This window comes from Octopus sinensis, unplaced genomic scaffold, assembly GCF_006345805.1.
Source record: "Octopus sinensis unplaced genomic scaffold, ASM634580v1 Contig12758_ERROPOS6398+, whole genome shotgun sequence".
In the NCBI taxonomy this organism is placed as follows: Eukaryota; Metazoa; Mollusca; class Cephalopoda; order Octopoda; family Octopodidae; genus Octopus; species Octopus sinensis.
Genome location: NW_021832721.1, coordinates 61,445 through 82,500, shown reverse-complemented (window position 1 = coordinate 82,500; position 21,056 = coordinate 61,445). Strand labels below are relative to the sequence as shown.

Sequence of the window (21,056 nt, the reverse complement as noted above, 5' to 3'; positions counted from 1 at the left end):
AGAAACAGTTTGGGTTTATTTACATTTGTGAAGAAAAATGGACCCCCTTCCCCTACCCCTAACCCTAAATAACCCTAACTCTAACCCTAAATCTAAAATAGATTGAAATGCAATAGATCGGTACTAGGGCCATAATTATGGGTGACATTTTCATTTGACACCGCTACAAAAAAATCCCATAGCGGTGTCGTATGAAATTGTCGCTCATAATTATGGCCCTAGTATCGATCTATTCCATTTCAATCTAGTTTAGATTTAGGTTTAGTTAGGGTTAGATAGGGTTAGTAGGGTTAGGGGTGGAAAAAGGGGATCCTTTTTTCTTCACAAATGTAAATAAACCCAATCTGTTTCTTAAAGGAGGGACATATTCATTATGCACAGAATGTTATTTACCTATATGGAGGTTAGCGATTGGTTAAAATTGCCGAATGCTCGTAATTAAAGACGAAATATGTTACAAACTATAGAATTTTTTCAATAAAGCCAAGAGTAAATGATGTTTTATAAACACATTCTACCAGAAAACGAAATTTAAAAGTCTTTAGTTAACTAGAAATTGTGTTGAAAAGTGCCGTTCAAAAGGAAAAGTTCCCCATTTTGGACCAAATAGTTACTGTTGACCTTTTATGTATGTGTATACATATATTTATGTTTTCTGTATGGCTGGTTCAATACTAGTGTATGCATGTCTGTATAACTCTTACTGCGTTCAGCTCTGGATCAACGATGAATGCCACATATCGATCTTCTAATTGTATTCTTAAAGCAAATTTAATCATATGCAAATATCTACAACCTTTAAACTCTTAGTCATTTACTTTCTTTATTTCCCTGAAAATATTTCCAGCTACATAACTTCTTCACCATCATCATCATCATTGTAATTCTCATCTATCCCGCCATCATCAGCTTCGCTTTCCTAAATTTTTAGGCATTATATAGTCATTGTATATTTCTGTTACAGAATGTTACATGAAAATGATATCAAGGAATTTGAAGTTGGATCTTTTCAAGATCTTCCCAGTTTAAAAATTCTGTAAGTTTAATTAGTTTTTTATTCTCTTTTATTGACAATATGATTCTAAACATTTAATGTCTTTCTATGCTTTCTTCTCTCACTCTCCTTAACGCACTATATACACTCAGTCAATTTCCACAGGAACATTGATTCTTTGTGAATGTCTGAGAAGATGTGTGTGTGGCTGTGGTTCTGCGTGTGTGTGAGGGTGTGTGAGAGTGTGTGAACATCAGTGTGTATGTTTTTGTATGAGTTTCTGATAATTAATGCATATAATTTTGTGCATTATTGCGCATGTGTCAGTCTGTTATTTTCGTTATGAATTAACATACTCGAGTAACTGACTTGATTTCTTTATTATTTATTTTTTTAATTATTTTTTATGTTTACTTCTCGATCAACGCTGATTAACTTTCATGGTTCTCCGTTCTAATTAATTATTGCGAATAACATTATTCGTGTTGAAATTTTGTCATGATCCTACGGTATGTTTCGATGTTATTAAAAAATCGAAAAATGCCTTAGGAATGAGAACCCAGGCTGGAAATTTCCCCAAGGCACTTGATGAAGGCTTGAGGGGATATCAGCCGTAAGGTTGTGTTACCAACAAACAAGATGAGGACAAATATCCGTCAAATGTAAATAATGTAAATAATGTACATATTTCCTCGTCTTTTAAATATAGAACTGTATTACTTAATCGATACGGAGCCGATATTAGACTCCATCAAAAACTGGCTCGTCTTTCAAACCATCAAATTTTCCTGTGTAGATGTAGAGACTCAAAGCTAATACCACCTGGCTTCAATATAATGACACCAGTGGATTCACATATAGTTTGAAGCGTAGCAGAAAACGCAGAACATAAACCCGTCCGTTAAAGGATCGATTACCCGCTGGAAAACCATTCAACTAATTAATGAATTCATCAAAGAGAGGTTATCTTTATTACTTAAGAAACTAACCAGAGATGATGATAGAAAAACAATCCAACAATATCTAGGAAAGAATTTCAAATGGTGACCACACGCCAGATTAAGAAATTTATGAAGCTCAAAGCTCAAGCAGTACTAAACTAAGGTCTCAACTTTACGACAACCATCAAGCGCATTCCATACTTGGACACAATGGCCCCTATTGAAGAGATAGACACAAGTATACCTAAAGCTCAGAGAGATCAACTAAGGTGGAAAGTTAGACAGGTACTAGAAAATGCGAAACTGTTGTCTAAAAACAGAAAAAATTCCTATTATAACAGGCGCATGCTGGAAAATATATGACAAAAAACCAGGACTTACAAATATGCATAGCATACAGAAAATAGCATTTCTATGCATAGCAAAAAGTTGATGTAAAACACTTCTAAAAAAGTAAAAATATGAGCACATACGCAAAGCACATAGAGCTTCCCTGTATGTGAAAGCACATGTAGAAAATAAGACTATTGAATAATAATAATAATAATAATAACAATAATAATAATAATAATAATAATAATAATAATAATAATAATAATGATAATAATAATAATAATCAACTAATGATTAATAAAGCCGTAACTGAAGACAGCCACAGAAAGAAGAAAGGCCTCAGTATGGCCTGGATTGACTACAAAAAGGCGTTTGAAAGCATCCCCCACACATGGATCCTCGAAACACTAGCCATTAACAAAGTAGCACCAACAATCATAAAATTCATAGAGCACTCTATGAATAAATGGCAAACAGTCCTACACCTCCAAACAAAAGAGGGACTCATGAAAACCAAAGACATCCCCATTAGAAGAGGAATATTCCAGGGAGACACGCTCTCTCCACTCCTTTTCTGCTTGGCACTGTCACCTCTATCTGATATGCTAAATAGAACTGGATGCGGATATAAATGTTACGGCAAAACGATCAGCCACCTTTTATATATGGATGACCTAAAACTATACGCTGCAAATGACAAACAGCTGGAAACACTATTAAAGACAGTTCATGGATTTACCAAAGAAATTGATATGAAATTTGGATTAGAAAAATGCGCCAAAGTAAGCATGAAAAGAGGAAAACTAGTTAAGAGTAACAACATCACACTAGATAAAACCAATGAAATAAAAGAATTAGACCAAAGCCAAACTTACAAATACTTAGGAATCCATGAACTAGATAAGAAACAATACACACAAATGAAAGAGAAAATAAAAAAAGAATATTATAGACGAGTTAGATCAATAGTAAAAACAGAGCTCAATGCTAAAAACAAGATAATAGGTATCAACACTTTAGCTGTCCCAGTTATAAGTTACAGCTACAATATCCTTAACTGGACACGAAATGAACTGTCCAAAATAGATAGGAAAACAAGAAAAATACTGACAGGATCTAGGATGCATCACCCAAAATCTGACATAGAAAGACTATATATACAACGTATAGAAGGTGGTAGAGGCCTTATACAGCTGGAAAACTACTATAAAATAACCACCATAGGACTGCAAAAATACCTACTTCAGAAGGAAGGAAAACTGATCCAGATAGCAGCAAAACACGAGCAAAACAAAAAACTGTTCTCAGTATTTAAGGAAGCTGACAAATACAAACAAGAAATCATACCACCTAATAAACACGAAGAAGAAGAAGATGATGATGAAGAAACAACAAAAGCTATAAAACAAATGAAATCCAAACTAAAAATAGAACAGCAACGAACCATGATAAAACGATGGCAAGAAAAGCCCTTTCATGGTAAATACGGCACTAAACTAAACGCAAAAGAAATAGACAAAGAAAAATCCCAGCAATGGTTGAGAAGCTCAGGACTCAAAGCAGAACAGAGGGATTTTTAATTGCAGCACAAGACCAAAGCCTCCCCACCAGAATTACCAAAAACATGTAATGAAAAGAAATATTACAAGTAACTGCAGAATATGCGGAGATGGACAAGAAACAATAAATCATATTATCTCTAGCTGCCCAGTCCTGGCTAAGAAGGAATATATTCACAGACATGACAGAGTTGGAACCTACATACATTGGAAGCTATGCCAACATTATGGAATAACAACAGAAAAAAGATGGTATAGGCACACACCAGAAAAGGTCACAGAAAACGAGAAAGCAACCATACTCTGGGATATGCCGATACACACAGATAGAGAAATTAAGGCCAACAGGCCAGATATAGTTGTCAGAGATCATGAAGAAAAAAAATGCTTTCTAATTGATGTATCAATACCGGAAGATGGCAAGGTGTCTCTAAAAGAAATGGAGAAACTCTCAAAATACAAAGACCTGGAAATAGAGGTAACCAGAATGTGGAATCTGAAAACAGAAACAATTCCTATCATAGTAGGTGCATTAGGCATGATAAAAAATATTCAGACAAATACATAACAAAAACACCAGGACTTACAAACACATATAACATACAGAAAATTGCACTACTAGGCACTGCACACATCCTACGCAGAACACTTTCCATACAATAACCATCAGAGCATCACAACAAATCACAGCACATACCCAAGGCACACAGTGCTGCGCTCGGTAGTGAAGTGAAAGCACGCTATAAAAATAAAACTACTGAATAATAATAATAATAATAATAATAATAATAATAATAATAATAATAATAATAGGGAGACACGCTCTCTCCACTCGTTTCTGCTTGGGTCTGACACCTCTATCTGACATGCTACATAGAACTGGATGCGGATACAAACGTTACGGCAAAACAATCACCCACCTTTTATATATGGATGACCTAAAACTAAACGCTACAAATGACAAACAGCTGGAAACACTACTACAGACAGTACATGGATTTACCTAAGAAATAGATATGAAATTTGGATTAGAAATATTCGCCAAAGCAACGCTGAAAAGAGGAAAATTAGTTAAGAATAGCAACGTCACGCTAGATAAATCCAATGAAATAAGAGAATTAGACCAAAGCCAGACATACAAATATTTAGGAATCCGTGAACTAGATATGATACAACACACACAAATGAAAGAGAAAATAAACCAAGTATACTATAGACGAGTTAGATCAACTATTTAAGGAAGCTGACAAATACAGACAAGAAATCATACACCCTAACAGATATGAATCATCTACTATTTTATTTTATAGACATTTCAGACATAATATTTTCCAATAAATCTCGTTTCCAAAATTTTCTGTTACAGATATTTGGATGAAAATAATATCGAGAAGATTCAAGTAGGATCCTTCTTTAATCTGACCAGCTTAGAAGTGATGTAAGTTGTATAAATCTTGTTGATAATATTTCATTGACATAATATTACTAAATATTTAAAACCTTCCCATTTTCTTTCGCGTCCCGTCCTTATCTCAATCCCTTTTGATAGAACTGTGTGACTGTTTGTGAGTCTCTTTACATGTGTACGTGCGAGGGTGTGTGTGTGAATATAAGTATTATCGACATGTATACTCTTGTTTCGCTTCTTTTCTTCCCGCTTCTTGATGTTCGGTTTCTTACGGTATTTCGTCTCTTTTTTCGACTCTTTCATCTTAAATACTTGCTCTTCATACCACACCTTTTTCCTCTCCTCCTCCCCCTCCTCTTTCTTCTTCATCTTCTTCTCCTTCTTCTTCTTCTTCTTCTTCTTCTTCTTCTTCTTCTTCTTCTTCTTCTTCTTCTTCTTCTTCTTCTTCTTCTTCTTCTTCTTCTTCTTCTTCTTTTTCTTTTTCTTCTTCTTCTCTTGTGGTTTTTCTTCTTTTTCTACTTTATGCGTCTCTCGCCCTCTTCATTTCTATGTTTTTTATATATAATGTATATGTGTGTGTGTGTGTGTGTGTATAAACATATATGTTTATGCATATATATACGTATATATATATATATATATATATATATATATATATATATATATATATATAGGTGTGTATATATATATATATATAGGGGAGAAAGAAAGTGGTGTGTGAAAGAACGTGGTTGGATATATTGAAAATAGAAAATAGTGAAAAAACTACAGAAGGCTTGTTTTATAAGGTTAAAGAATATATTTAAGTCGTTATGTTAGAAGAATGTTATACATTTTGCATAAAGTAACATAGTTTTTGGAGAAATTACCGGTTTCGTGTTAACTTTTCAAATTTATCAACTGTCTTTACCTACATCGTGTCATGTCTTCGTTATGCAGTGCAAAGAAGAGTTCCAGACATGGGGAGGTAATAAGCGATTTCTTACGGTATAAGGGAGATAATCGCTTTATATTTATTTTCCTCTTTTTTAATGAGATGAGTTTCTCTGTATAAGAATGTTAGGATGGTTAAGTTCAGGCTTATATTTTTCAATGAAGAATGTTTCTTTGTTTAATCTAATTTGTGTTGGTGTTCTAATAGCACATTGATAGAATGGAAAGATTAAAAATTGTGGTAGTAGATACTGTGCGCATTTCTCAATATGCTCACTAAATGTTATCATTCTGTATTCTGGGAATTCAAGCTGTTATCGATGCAGAGTGCATCTACATCTGCGTGATAATCCCGTGGATCTCACGTAGTTTTGGTGGCAGCCAAAGCACCTTATGACATAAATTATGTTTTCAGAAGCACAAGAAAAATTAGATCTGATCTTGAATTTTTGTCTCTTTTTGAAAAGGAATTCTGATCCTTCTAGAAAGTTTGGGCATGTTGCGCAGCTTGATCTACCACATATTTTTACTTTTGCATCCGTAATTTCAGAAAACAACTTTGCCTTTATGAGAATCTTTTTAAGTGATTTAGGTTGTTTGTAGCTTTTAATGATTTTATGTATGTTTAGAATTTCCCTTAATTTGGGGTCCTTATGAAGGATTGGCAAATTCTGGGTGATGTTGGTGAAGGCGTCTTGCATTGCATAACGAAGACATGACACGATGTAGGTAAAGACAGTTGATAAATTTGAAAAGTTAACACGAAACCGGTAATTTCTCCCAAAACTATGTTACTATATGACAAATTTTATAACATTCTTCTAACATAACGACTTAAATATATTCTTTAAACTTATAAAACAAGCCTTCTGTAGTTTTTTCACCATTTTCTATTTTATCTCTCTCTCTCTCTCTCTCTCTCTCTCTCTCTCTCTATATATATATATATATATATATATATATATATATATATATATATATACTTTATTGTGTTTCTGTGTCAGTGCATTTGAATAAAAACAATGATTATCAACGATCAATGGCTCTTCCTTCCAACTGTATGTTTCCTACCACTACTACTACAACTACTACTATTTCCTCTTCCTTTTCACATCATTGGCACAACTTTCCTCATCAACACCATTATCATAAATACAACAGTCACCACCACAATCATCATCGTCATCATCATCATCATCATCATCATCATCATCATCATCTACACCTTTATCATCTGCATCCCTTTCCTCAATATTTAAGCAATATATTTTTTATTTCATTCGGATCTGTGTACATATTTTTACGGCTCACTTTTTAATTACAGAGACTTGTATAGTAATAAGATCACTGAATTAGAAGTTGGATCCTTTGAAAATCTTCCCAGTTTAAAGACTCTGTAAGTTTAATTAGTTTTTTGATTCTCTTTTATTGACAATATAATTATAAACATTTACTATCCTTCCATGCTTTCTTTTTTCACTCACTCTCCTTAACTCATTATATACACTCAGTCGTTTCCCACGGGAACATTCATTCTTTATGAATATCTGAGCCGGTGTGTATGTGAGTGTGTGTTGGGTGTGTGTGAATATCAGTGTCTGTGTTTACGTTTGAGTTTCTGATAATGCATATGATTTTGTGCATGATTGTGCACATGCCACTCAGGGTGTCATTCAGGTTGAGTGAATGTACACGAGTGTATTGGATCGATTTATCTACACATCACTTCCGAACCCCGTTCAAACAAAATGCACCATAACCCTAACCCTAACTTCCCCATGAAAGGCTCGGCACTCAAAGCGTATAGAAGCGATGAGAGAGGGCGCCCTTGATGGATCGGCAAGGAAGTCTGAAACGGCTGATAGATGTCACCATTATCTTTGTCTGCTGAGCAGATGTAATTCTTTATTACAGAGATCCAAATTCTTTAGAGCAGCCGAAGCCAACTCCATTGATGACTGCCTCCAAGTACCAATGGTAGACTGTATCGAATGCTTTCGAATGATCTTAACTTACGATGGTCCCATTGAAGCCAAGTTTCCACTCTACACATTCTATAGTGTATAGAATGATGTGTAAGTTGTGAATGGAGTGGGTCGGGATTGCACACGTTTGCGCCTCACCATCTAAATATTCGAGAAGCGGCAGGTTTTCGGGTTTAATGTGCAAAAATATTTTCAGATCCACTCCGGACCAGTACTCCCTGACAATTTTTGGTATCGCTATCGAGACAATTCTGGAGTCGCAACCGAAGACATCTATATTGACGACACCCTCCAAATACCGATAGTCGACTTCGTTGAATGCTTTCGATTGATCTAAACTGATCAGGGTCCCATCGAAGCCTGGTTTACACCCTACACTTTCTATGATGCATAGCATAAGTTAGATCTCGACGTGTATGGAGTAGGTCAGGATTTCGCAGTTTTGCGCCTCACCATCCAAATCATCGACAAGCGCCAAGCACTTCGCTAACATCTTGACCAAAATGTTAAATTCTATTTAGTGCAGAGTTATGGGCCTGAGCTTATTTAATGTGTCCCTTTTTTTTTCGTGTTTCTATATCAATGTCAGGGGGGAAAATGCTTTCAAATCGATATATCAATATCAGCTGATGAGAACCTTTCTCTAAAAGAAATGGAGAATATCTCAAAATACGAAGACATCGAAATAGAGGTAACTCGAAGGTGGTGTCTGAAAACAGAAAAAAATCCTATTATAGTAGCCGCATGCTGGAAAATACATAACAAAATCACCAGAACTTACAAATATGTATAGCATATAGGAAATAGCACTACTATGCATCGCAAACATGCGATGTAAAACACTTCCAATAAAGTAAAACTTTGAGCAAATACCCAAAGCACATAGAGCGGCCCTCGTGAGGGCAGTGAAAGCACGTGTTTAAAGTAAGACTACTGAATAATAATAATAATAATAATAATAATAATAATAATAATAATAATAATAATAATAATAATAATAATATAATAATAATAATAATAATAATAATAATTATTATTATTATTATTATTATTATTATTATAATAATTATTATTATTATTCTATGTCTGACTTTTGCTTTATGTTTGTACAAGTTGGCTCCAAGTCTCACCCAGAGACCTCAAGAGACAACAGGCTGGAAGTTCACGTTGCTGTTATGCCTAGTGTGTCACATATTTGGTTTTTTTTTTGGTGTTGTACTAGTGAATGTCTAATAAATAAATTTTTTTAAAAAGTTTGTTTTAAACCTTGAGATTTCATAGAGAGTATTTTGCGTAGGATATGAGCAGTTCCCATGAGCACTATCTTTTGAATTTCTGCCATTTTGGGGTTTTCTGGTATCTGAGTTACGGAGCAATCAGCCCCTTTCGCTATCATTCCCAGGGCACCTATGACAACAGGTATTGTTTTAGTCTTCAGGATCCACATTTTGCTGATTTCTATTTCAAGATCTTTATATTTGCTCAGGTTTTGGTAGGTCTTGACAGATACGTTTATATCGATTGGGACAGTTATATCAATGAGAAGGCATGTTCTTTGTCTGAAGTCTTTCAACATGATATCTGGCCTGTTTGCATCTATCTTTCTGACAGTTTGAATGGTGAAGTTCCAGAGGAGTGGGATGTGGTCATTTTCAAGCACTGGGGGTGGTTTGTGTTCCCACCAATTTTTTTCATGGGGCAAATCCATGTTTTTGCAAATTAACCAGTGAATATATTGTGCAGCTCTATCATGCCTGTTGAGGTACTCTGTAGGCGCTAGAAGACTGCTCTTGGAGACAACATGATCAATGGTTTCATTTTGTTGTCGACATACACGACATGTTGGGCTACTGCCGTTCTTTAATATGTTGGCCTGGTAGTTTCTTGTTGGCAGGCATTGATCTTGAGCTGCTATGATAAACCCTTGTGTTTCAGATTTTAAGCCAGAGGCCATTAGCCATTGATGGGTCAGACTTTGTCAATATCTGCATTATTCGCTCTCTTTGGGTATTTGCCATAGAGAGGTTTTTCTTGCCATTTATTATTCAGAATATCTAAGGCTGCAGTTTTGGCACGGGTTTTCATGCGCTTAGCTATTTCTGTGCTTGTTTCTTGTATGTCTATCTCTAATTCCGAAATTTGTTGTATTCGGAATTCACTTAGATATTCCTTTGCCTGTTTTGTTACTGAGTTGTTACTGTTTTGTTACTACTTTCTTGTTTTCATGTTTTGAGACAAGTTTTAACATCCAGTCCTCAGACTTTTCCAGGTAGGTGTCTAGGCCAATTGTAGCAATCTTCATTGTTATTACCAGTTGTAAAAGACCACGGCCTCCCTCTTTTCTTGGCAGATAAAGTCGTTCTGTATCTGCCTTAGGGTGGTGCATTCTATGCATTGTCAACAGTTTTCGTATTTTTCTGTCAAGCTGACATATTTCAGTAATTGACCAGTTAACGATATTGAAACTGTAAGTCACGACTGGTATGGCTAATGCATTGATCGCTTCGATCCTCTTTCTTGCATTCAGCTCTGTCTTGAGTATTGCTCTCACTCTTCGATAACATTCTCTCTTGATCCTTTCCTTCATCTCTGAATGCCTTATTCCGTCCCCTTCAATTACCACTAGGTACCTGTAGCTCTCCGCTGGGTCTAGTTCTTTTATGACATTCTGCTGGTCAGTGGTAACGTTACATGTTTCTGTCATTTTTCCTTTGATAAATGTAGCTTTTGCACATTTATCGAGATCAAATTGAATTCTGATGTCATCACTGAATTGTTTGACTATCGCTAGTAAGCCCTTGAGTTGTTGGTCATTTTTTGCAAAAAGCTTTAAATCATCCATGTAAACGAGATGATTTATATTTTTATCAAACATTTTATACCCGTACTGTGCGTCATTGAGCAGTTTTGAGAAAGATATTAAGGCTAAACAAAAGAGGAGTGGTGACAGTGAGTCACCCCGGAAAATGCCACATGAAATTTTTACATCACCAGCATTTAGGGATTCATTGTCACTGTTCAGAGTTAGTGTGGTTCTCCATGATCTCATACCTACAGTCAAAACGTTTCGTAGAGTAGTTGCTATCTTATACATTTCCAGGCATTTCTTAATCCAGCTATGTGGTAGGCTATCAAAATCCTTTTTATAGTCTATCCAGGCTATTGATAAGTTTTTGTGTCGTTTGTGACAATCTTCTAAGATCATCTTATTGATGAGTAGTTGATCTTTACAACCGTAGGATCCACGTTTACATCCTTTCTGTTCATTAGGGAATATGCTGCTGTTTGTTAAAAAACTATAAGTATATTCCGTCAGGACAGATGTTAGCGTTTTATACATAGTTGTTAAGCAAATTATGGGTCTATAGTTTTTTGGTTCATTTGTTTCTTCACTTTTTGGAAGCAGGAATGTTAACCCATTAACTAGCCAAGGAGGCACCCTACTAGGGTGTTGCAAAACATCATTGTAAAGTTCTGTCTGCAGTTCATGGCTCTCTGGGAAGGCATTCAGCCAGAAGTTAGGAATTTTATCCTTTCCTGGAGACTTCCATTTGCTTGACCTCCTGAGAGCAGATCTTATATCTTCTACCTTGACACCCTCCCACTTTTGCTCTTCTAAGGAGCCCACTTCTGTAGATATTCTGTCAATCCAGGGGGCCTTTTCGTTGTGTGTTTTTTCTTCTGCCCAAATTTTATTCCAAAACCCCTGCACTTCTTCTTTTGATGGTACAGACCTTGCAGTAACTGCTGTTTTTCCTATCTTCCTTTAAAAATTCTTGGTGTTATTTTTGAACATGTTGTTGTCCTTGAAAAATCTAACACGCTTTTCATACCTCGCTATGCGGGCAGCTTTAGCAGATACCTTTTGTTTGATGGTTTCTATGGTGGCATCAATATCAAGTATAGTTTTCATATTATATTTTTTCATTAATTTTTAGGTTTTTGTAGGTTTGGTAGTCTTGTCAACCTTAAGGTTTTTCAAATATTCAATGTCAGATCTAAATAGTTTAATTTGTTGTTGCAAACGCTCTTGCCAAGAAGGCTTTTTGTGGGAATGTTGCCGTTTTCTAATCTTTACACTACATAGGATCGTTGAGATATTCGCGGATGCATAGTATAGGTGGTTGAGATTTGTGATATCAACATCATTAGCTGAAATTATATCTTTAAGTGCAAGCCGGATTTTACCAATTATTTTATTATTATTATTATTATTATTATTATTATTATTATTATTATTATTATTATTATTATTATTATTATTATTATAACAACAACAATGACAATAATAATGATAATAATAATAATATAATAATAATAATAATAATAATAATAATAATAATAATAATAATAATAATAATAATAATAATGTGGAGATGGACAAGAAACAATAAATCATATTATCTCTAGCTGCCCAGTCCTGGCTAAGAAGGAATATATTCACAGACATGACAGAGTTGGAACCTACATACATTGGAAGCTATGCCAACATTATGGAATAACAACAGAAAAAAGATGGTATAGGCACACACCAGAAAAGGTCACAGAAAAGGAGAAAGCAACCATACTCTGGGATATGCCGATACACACAGATAGAGAAATTAAGGCCAACAGACCAGATATAGTTGTCAGAGATCATGAAGAAAAAAAATGCTTTCTAATTGATGTATCAATACGTGTATCTAAAAGAAATGGAGAAACTTTCAAAATACAAAGACCTGGAAATAGAGGTAACCAGAATGTGGAATCTAATAACAGAAACAATTCCTATCATAGTAGGTGCATTAGGCATGATAAAAAAATATTCAGACAAATACATAACAAAAACACCAGGACTTACAAACACATATAACATACAGAAAATTGCACTACTAGGCACACAGAGCTGTGCTCAGTAGTGAAGTGAAAGCACGCTATAAAAATAAAACCTACTGAATAATAATAATAATAATAATAATATAATAATAATAATAATAATAATAATAATAATAATAATAATAATAATAATAATAATAATAATAATAATAATTAATAATAATAATAATAATAATAATAATAATAATAATAATAATAATAATAATAATAATAATATAATAATAATAATAACGCTTTTGGGGGATGGATGGGACAAAAGGGAACATGACAACCATCATCAACACCAAAAACTTCGTCACCAGCAGAAAACACCAACACCAACATTATCATCAATACCATATTCATCGTCAGAACAAAAACTACAAATCCTCATCTTTTTCACGAAGATCAAAATTGATAAGATCAGCATCATATCATCATCATCAACACTCCCACAATAATTTCTTCTCTCCTTTCTTCTTCTCCTTGTCGTTGTCTGACTCATCACCCTCTTCCTCCGCCTCTTCCACTTCCTCCTCCATCTTCTACTTCTTTTTCTTCATTGCCTTCTATTCTTGTACTTCTGCCAGATTTCTTTTGTATTTGCTTCCTCACACTTTCATTTCTTTGTTTCTTAAATATTTGTCTTATATAAAACATCTTCAGCTTCCTCTCCTTCATTCCTCTCCTTCACTCAACGACTGCGTGATCAAGCTCTTCTTCATCTCCGTCATTAAAAATCATCGTCAGAATCGTTATTGCTCATCATGAGAACTATCATCATCACCATAACTATCGTCACCAATACCTTTCTTACTGGCAACACCACTTTCATCATTGCCACTATAATCAGCATTATCATCATCATCGTTATTAACACTAACTACACCCTCCACCTACCCCTCTGTCTTGTCATCATATCCACTACCATCACCACGATCATCATCGTCACCGTCACCATGATCATGATCATCATCATCATCAGTAACAGCAGCACCAACAACATCATCATCGTCATCGTATTCTTCCTTATCATAATCGTCGATTTCTTTTCTTCTCCACACTCATCTAAATACTTTGATATAATATTGATTATTTATTCCCAAACCCACTTCTTTTGGATCTTCCCATAAACGATACAGCTTCGGAATATTCTGCTTTATGAGTTCAATAAAGGCAATACCACAACAGAAAATGCGAGGGATAATAATGCTCTGTAGGGGGCTCGGTCAATAAGCGAAAGCCGCTGTCGATGGGATTTACAGCAATTCCGAGCCGGAGACAACAGCCTAGAAGACGAACCTTTTCCTGGAAGATCTGTAGAGCTCGATGAGGACGTCCTGCAAAACTGGTAGAACAAAATCCCATCGTATCTCTTGAGGAAGTAGCAGAGTAGCTTACATTTCATCATTTAACCACTCATCGACATCTACGTGCCAGCGAAAAGTCAGCAAATTGGGTGAATGGTTTCCTCACAAATGTTCCGTGTCTAATCGTGCGCAGACAGCGAATGTGTTTATTTCTTTGCCATCTCGTCTGACTACAGAATCATTTCGGACCGAATAGTAACCGGTGACGAGAAATAGATTGTCTATGAGAATACAATGCGCCGTAGCTAATGAGTAGGAAAAGGAAAAAGATCGCCACCCCAGGCTAAAGAAGGTCTTCACCCACTTAAGTTCTTACTAATTGTTTGGTGGTAAATGAATTCTCTAGTTCACTTTGAACGTTTAAAACCAAGCCAAACGATAACAAAGGATATCTACTACAAGCAACTTGAGCGGCTTAAGTTGGCTTTAAATGAAAAACGACTGTCTTTGTTATCAAGTCAAAATGTGTACTTCGATCTGGATAATGCTCGGCTACATACAACGAGGATGATATTCGAAAGGCTAGACCTGCCTGAATGGAAAACGAAGCCCCACACACCAAATTTTTTGCTGGACATTTCTACCTCTGATTATCAGTTATTCTGTAGTCTTCAAAATCATTTGGATGGAAAAAATATGAAATTTGTAGACAATTCCAGTACTAGAGGAGTATTCTTTTTTACGTAAAAGTGAAGTCTAGAAGAGGGGCCATGCAAGTCTACAAGATAGATGTAAGAGCATTGTAGAAAATGAAAGAGAGTAGATTTTAGATTTAAAAAGAACTTTGTTTATTTTAATTATGAAATTGAAAGTATAAAAAACGGCATTCTTTATGGGAAAAAACAATAAATATTCCTCTCAAATTAATTTTTATTTAATAGGAATTTGTATAACAATGATAAATCTCTGAACGAGGTATAATGGTATCAAGAAAATTGCAGGAGGTATTTTCTAGAACCTTTCTCGTTTAACAGAATTGTAATTTGGATCATTCTCGATAGTATTTCACTGCAGTCATATTTGTAATTTTTAATTACCATCCCATTCTATAGCTCTGTCTCTCTGTCTCTCTCTCTCTCTCTCTGCATTCTCATACCACCTCCACAGCTGTATGTGATTGTTTTTTAATGTCTGTCAATGTGAATGTGTGCGTGTGTATTTTTGTGTCCTTAGGCGTGTGTGTGTTAGTACATACGCGTGTGTGATTGTTCAAGCCGCACATTTTATGTATGTGTACACATATGTTTATGTTTCGTGTATGGATGGTTCAATACTAGTGTATCAACTTGTATTTATGTCTGTATAACATTTACTGCTTTTAGCTCTGGATCAACGTTGAATGCCAACCATCAATCTTCGAATTGTAATTATAAAGCAATGTTACTCATGTATACAAATCTCTAAACTTCCAACTCTTAAACAATTATTTTCCAACCAGGAGAAACATCATCATAAAAATGAATATTATCGCCATCATCAGCGTCCTCAGAAATGTCAACAGATCTATCAACACCATCACAAACCTCACCACTACCACCACCACCACTTTCCTAAATTTTTAGGCATTATACTTTATATTTCATTTGTATGAAAATCAAATCACTGAATTAGAAGCTGCATCTTTTCAGGATCTTCCCAGTTTAACGAATCTGTAAATTTAATTAGTCTTTTGGTTGTCTTTTATTGACAATATAATTCTAAAATTTAATGTCTCTCAATGCTTTCTTTTTTCTCTCACTCTTCTTAACGCACTATATACACTATATACACTCGGTCAATTTCCACAGGAACATGTATTCGTTGTGACTATCTGAGACGTTATGTGTATGTGTGAATATCAGTGTCTAGGTTTATGTATGAGTCTCTGATAATTAATGTATAGGATCTTTGTACATGTGTGTCTATGTGTATGTGTCTATCTGTATGAGTGAAAGTACACGAGTGAGCGACTTGACTTTTATATCTTTTTGTATATTATTTATTATATTTATTTCTCGATCAACGCTGATTACTATTCATGGCTCTCCGTTCTAATTATTTCCATTCAGCGTAATTTTATTTCAACTTTTCTATTTCTTTATCATTTACTCCTAAACACGAAACATGCATCTGCCTAAATTTCTTCTTTTATATCGAAAATTTCTTTTTACTTCTCATTCTCCCCCTCCTCATCCACCACCACATCCTCCTCCTTCTTCTTCTACCACAACAATAGCGACTTCGACTACTGCTACTGCTACTACTACTACTACTACTACTACTACTACTACTACTACTAATAATAATAATAATTTCATTTTCTGGCTACTAGTGCCGATGTAAAGGGGACAATACAGCAGACGGGGACAGTGGGGATTTTACAAAAACAACAACTAAACAGTTACGAAAACAATAACAAAATATATGAAACAAGAAAAAATATTACAGTGACATTTCCCAATAGGGGTGATGACCACCGATGGTTGGCTAAGATAATCCCCAATGCTGAACCACCCGATGCTTCGATGGTGATCGGAACCGGTGCACCTCTCCTCCTCAAATTCACCAAAATACAGACGCATTATTTGAGTAGGTCCACCCACGCAGGTCATTTCGCTTCATTCACACACATTTCAGCAAATGCACGGGGTAGCATTTATTCTTTGTATAGCCTCATCTTCCTTTCCAAGTGAAATCTGAGAATTCCCTGCTCTTCTTGGCCAAAGAAGTCGGTGGTTCAATCTTCACTATGGACTCGGCCGTTTACCTCACTCATACTAAACTCAGCAACAACTGTTCGACATAACCCCAAATGTGAGTAATGCATGACACTGAACGAGTGTTTGCAGTACGGTTTTGTCGCTCTACCTACAACTAGGGCAAGTATGGGTGAGACCACTTCCGCACCTGTAGAGTTTATCACGGACCTGTAGTGTCCCCTGCTGGTAGTACTGGAAAGGGAGGGATTTCTGGAAGTTATCCATGGTCCCCGGCACAAAAGTCTTCTGAATCAGACTGCTCAGTTCGAATTCCCTGATGTGCTTCATCGTAATTTTTCCACCAGTAACCCTGTTCAGAATTCAAGCGTTGATACTCCACTGACAGATTTTCTCACCTGGAAGATGGTAATGGAAAAGGGTACTGGGCTTCTTCTTCACCTAGGACTGCAACTCATTTAAGGAGAGGAGCTGGGAAAGTACATCTATGTCAAAAAGAGATTACACCTGTTCAACGTTTAGGCTCAATATCTGGATATACCGCATCCTCAGCGCATGTCTACTCATCATAAGCCACGGCATGCCTAATATCTAACATAGAGGTTGCTGGCAGCGGATGAACGCCTCACCAACCATACCTCTGCACAAGAATGTGAAGAGGATTTGCACCAGCTTGGCGATGCGCGAGAGGGCGCAAAACACGACGGTCAACGGGTAGTAGACGAACGGTACGTAAATGACGACCGCGATGAACGCATTTGCCACATCCAACCTCCTCTGCTCCTCCCCGACTTTTCCGGGTGACATTTCTTCTCCACTTCCACATCATCATACTCATCACTGCCCTTAATCCACCCAATTTTATCTCCAAAATCATTATGAAGTTCATCTTGATAGTAATCTACTTTTCAGCTTTTCCATCATCCAATTCTTTAGACACAAATTTGTTCAATAAATGTTCTTCACTCAATGTTATGTTTCAGGAAGTTGTACGATAATAAAATTAAGAATATCAAAGTAGGAACCTTCCGAAATCTTTCCAGTTTAACAAGTCTGTAAGTTGAATCAACCTCCTTTTATAGTATTTCTTTGACAATATCTTTCTAAATCTGTAATGTCTTTCTATAGACACAATTTATAGTTTGTCACCTTCATCTCCTTTTATGACTTTTTCTGCTTCTTTATTTTTTTTTTTTGGCCTGTAGTTCTAGTACTTCAACTTCTCCTGCTATTTATTCTCCATCTTATTCTTATTTTCCTACTTGTTCTTCCTCTCCTCTTCCCCATCTCTTCTTCTTCTTCTTCTTCTTCTTCTTCTTCTTCTTCTTCTTCTTCTTCTTCTTCTTCTTCTTCTTCTTCTTCTTCTTCTTCTTCTTCTTCTCTTCTTCTTCTTCTTCTTCTTGCACTCACTCTTTCTTCATGTTCCTCGCCCTCTTCATTTCGTTCTATTTCTTGTTTCACGTTCACTCATCATTCTTCACTTTCCCCTTCTTCTCCACTCCACATTCCTCTATTTTCCCTCTCTTCTGTTCTTGTTTTTCTTCCTCTTCCTCATGATCATCATGAGCATTATCATAATCATCTCCGTCGTCATCGTCTTGTTTTCTCGTCTTCCTTTTCACATCTCCTCCTTCTCCTCTTTGTCGTCGTCTGCCTCATCACCCTCTTCTTTCCCCTCTCTCTCGTCCCTCTCCCGCTCTTTCATTTGTTTGTTTCTTTAATATTTGTCTCATGTAAAAAAAAAACCTTCATCCTCTGCTTCGTCTTTCATCATAGTCAACGTCCACGTGATCAAGTTCTTCAATTTGTTCATGAAAAATCTTCATGAGGATCGCTATGTTTATCATTAGAATTATCATCATCACCATAAGCAGCATTAGTATCATCATCGTTATTCCCACTAAGTACATCACCCACCTCCTCATCCTCTGCCATATCCGACCACCATCATCGTCGTCATCGTCACCTTTACTACGATCATCACCATCATCATGAGCGGCAGCAGCAGCACCATCATCAACATCATCATCGTCTCCTAGTTCTTCCTTATCATAATCGTCGTTTTCTTTCCTCCTCCACATTCATCTAATTATTTCGCCATTATATTTTTAAAATTTACTCCGAATCACACTTTTGTATCTTCCCATAAAAATATACCATTTTCAAATGCATGAACCAAAGATCGGACTGCGACGGGATGAATTACCTGCATCACCTTGCTATAAAACAAGGTAGCAATTTCACTATGCTTAATGGAAATTCTATTCTTAGTGGAAATCTCGAAGAGTGCATTTCGATTTAAAGAGTTATTATTTTTCAAAGCTATAATGGACGTGTCAGAGAGCATTATCATAATCATTATCATAATCATATTCAGCAAATACTTCTTTATGAGTTCAATAAAGGCGACAACGCAAAGGAACGTGCGATGAGTAATAATACACTGCATGGGTGACGGTCAATAATCGTAAGCCAGTGTCAATACGGGTTACTGCAATTCCGTATCTGAGACTACAGCCTATAGGACTAGCCTCGTCATGGAAGATCTGTAGACATCGACGAGGATGTTCTGCAAAACTGGTAGAACAAAATTCCATCGTATCTGTTGAGGAACTACCAGAGAATCTTGCATTTATTCATTCAACCATTCGACATCTGCGTGCCAGAGGAGAAGTCAGCAAATTGCCTCAATTGGCTCCTCACAAACTTCCCGAGACTAATCGTGCGCAGACAGCGAATGTGCATTTCTTTGCTGTCAAGTCTGACGAAAGATCCATTTTTGACCAAATAATTACTGGTGACGACAAATGGATTCTCTAGAGGTATGTCCAGCGCAGAAGACAATGGTCAGGTAAAGTAGAAACACCGACAGACCAGACTAAAGGAAGTCTTCACCTACTTAAGGTGTTACAATTTGTTTGGTGGCGAGCTGGCAGAAACGTTAGCACGCTAGGCGAAATGCGTAGCCGTATTTCGTCTGGCGCTACGTTCTGAGTTCAAACTCCGCCGAGGTCGACTTTGCCTTTCATCCTTTCGGGGTCGATAAATTAAGTACCAGTTACGCACTGGGGTCGATGTAATTAACTTAATAACTATGTCTGTCCCTGTTTGTCCCGTCTATGTTTAGCCCCTTGTGAGTAGTAAAGAAATAGGTATATGAGTGTGTGTGTGTGTGTGTGTGTGTTTGTGAGTCCTTATGTGTGTGTGTAAGTACATAGGACCGTGTGACAGTTCAAGCAGCACATTTTATGTATGAGTATACATATGTTTATGTATACTCATATGTAAATAAACCCAATCTGTTTCTTAAAGGAGGGACATATTCATTATGCACAGAATGTTATTTACCCAAATGGAGGTTAGCGATTGGTTAAAATTGCCAAATGCTCGAAATTAAAGACGAAATATGTTACAAACTATAGAATTTTTTCAATAAAGAGTAAATGATGTTTTATAAACACATTCTACCAGAATACGAAGTTTAAAAGTGTTTAGTTAACTAGAAATTGTGTTGAAAAGTGCCGTTCAAAAGGAAAAGTTCCCCATTTTGGACCAAATAGTTACTGGTGACATTTTATGTATGTGAATACATATGTTTATGTTCTGTGTATGGCTGGTCCAATACTAGTGTATTCATGTCTGTATAACTCTTACTGCGTTTAGCTCTGGATCAACGATGAATGCCACATATCGATCTTCTAATTGTATGTTTAAAGCAAATTTAATCATATGCAAATATCTACAACCTTTAAACTCTTAGCCATTTACTTTCTTTATTTCTCTGAAAATATTTCCAGCTACGTAAATTCTTCACCATCACGATCATCAACGTTATCATTGCCATGGCTTTCCTCATCAACATAATTAAGATAAACACCATCAATACCACTACCATCATCATCAATATCATCATGATACTCATCATCATCACCATTGTCATTGTCATCTACCCTGTCACCATCAGCTTCGCTTTCCTAAATCTC

The 21,056-nt window shown here is 36.0% G+C and overlaps 1 protein-coding gene across 1 annotated transcript in view; it reads left to right on the top strand.

The window, feature by feature from the left end:
• Positions 1-21,056, top strand: part of LOC115229471 (protein artichoke-like) — a 105,438-nt gene that overhangs the window by 33,014 nt on the left and 51,368 nt on the right. Inside the window, exons 6-8 of the mRNA XM_036499216.1 lie at positions 965-1,036; positions 7,493-7,564; positions 18,057-18,128. Of these exons, the coding sequence (XP_036355109.1) occupies positions 966-1,036; positions 7,493-7,564; positions 18,057-18,128 (215 nt within the window). The 5' untranslated portion in view covers position 965. The remainder of the gene's footprint in view (positions 1-964; positions 1,037-7,492; positions 7,565-18,056; positions 18,129-21,056) is intronic.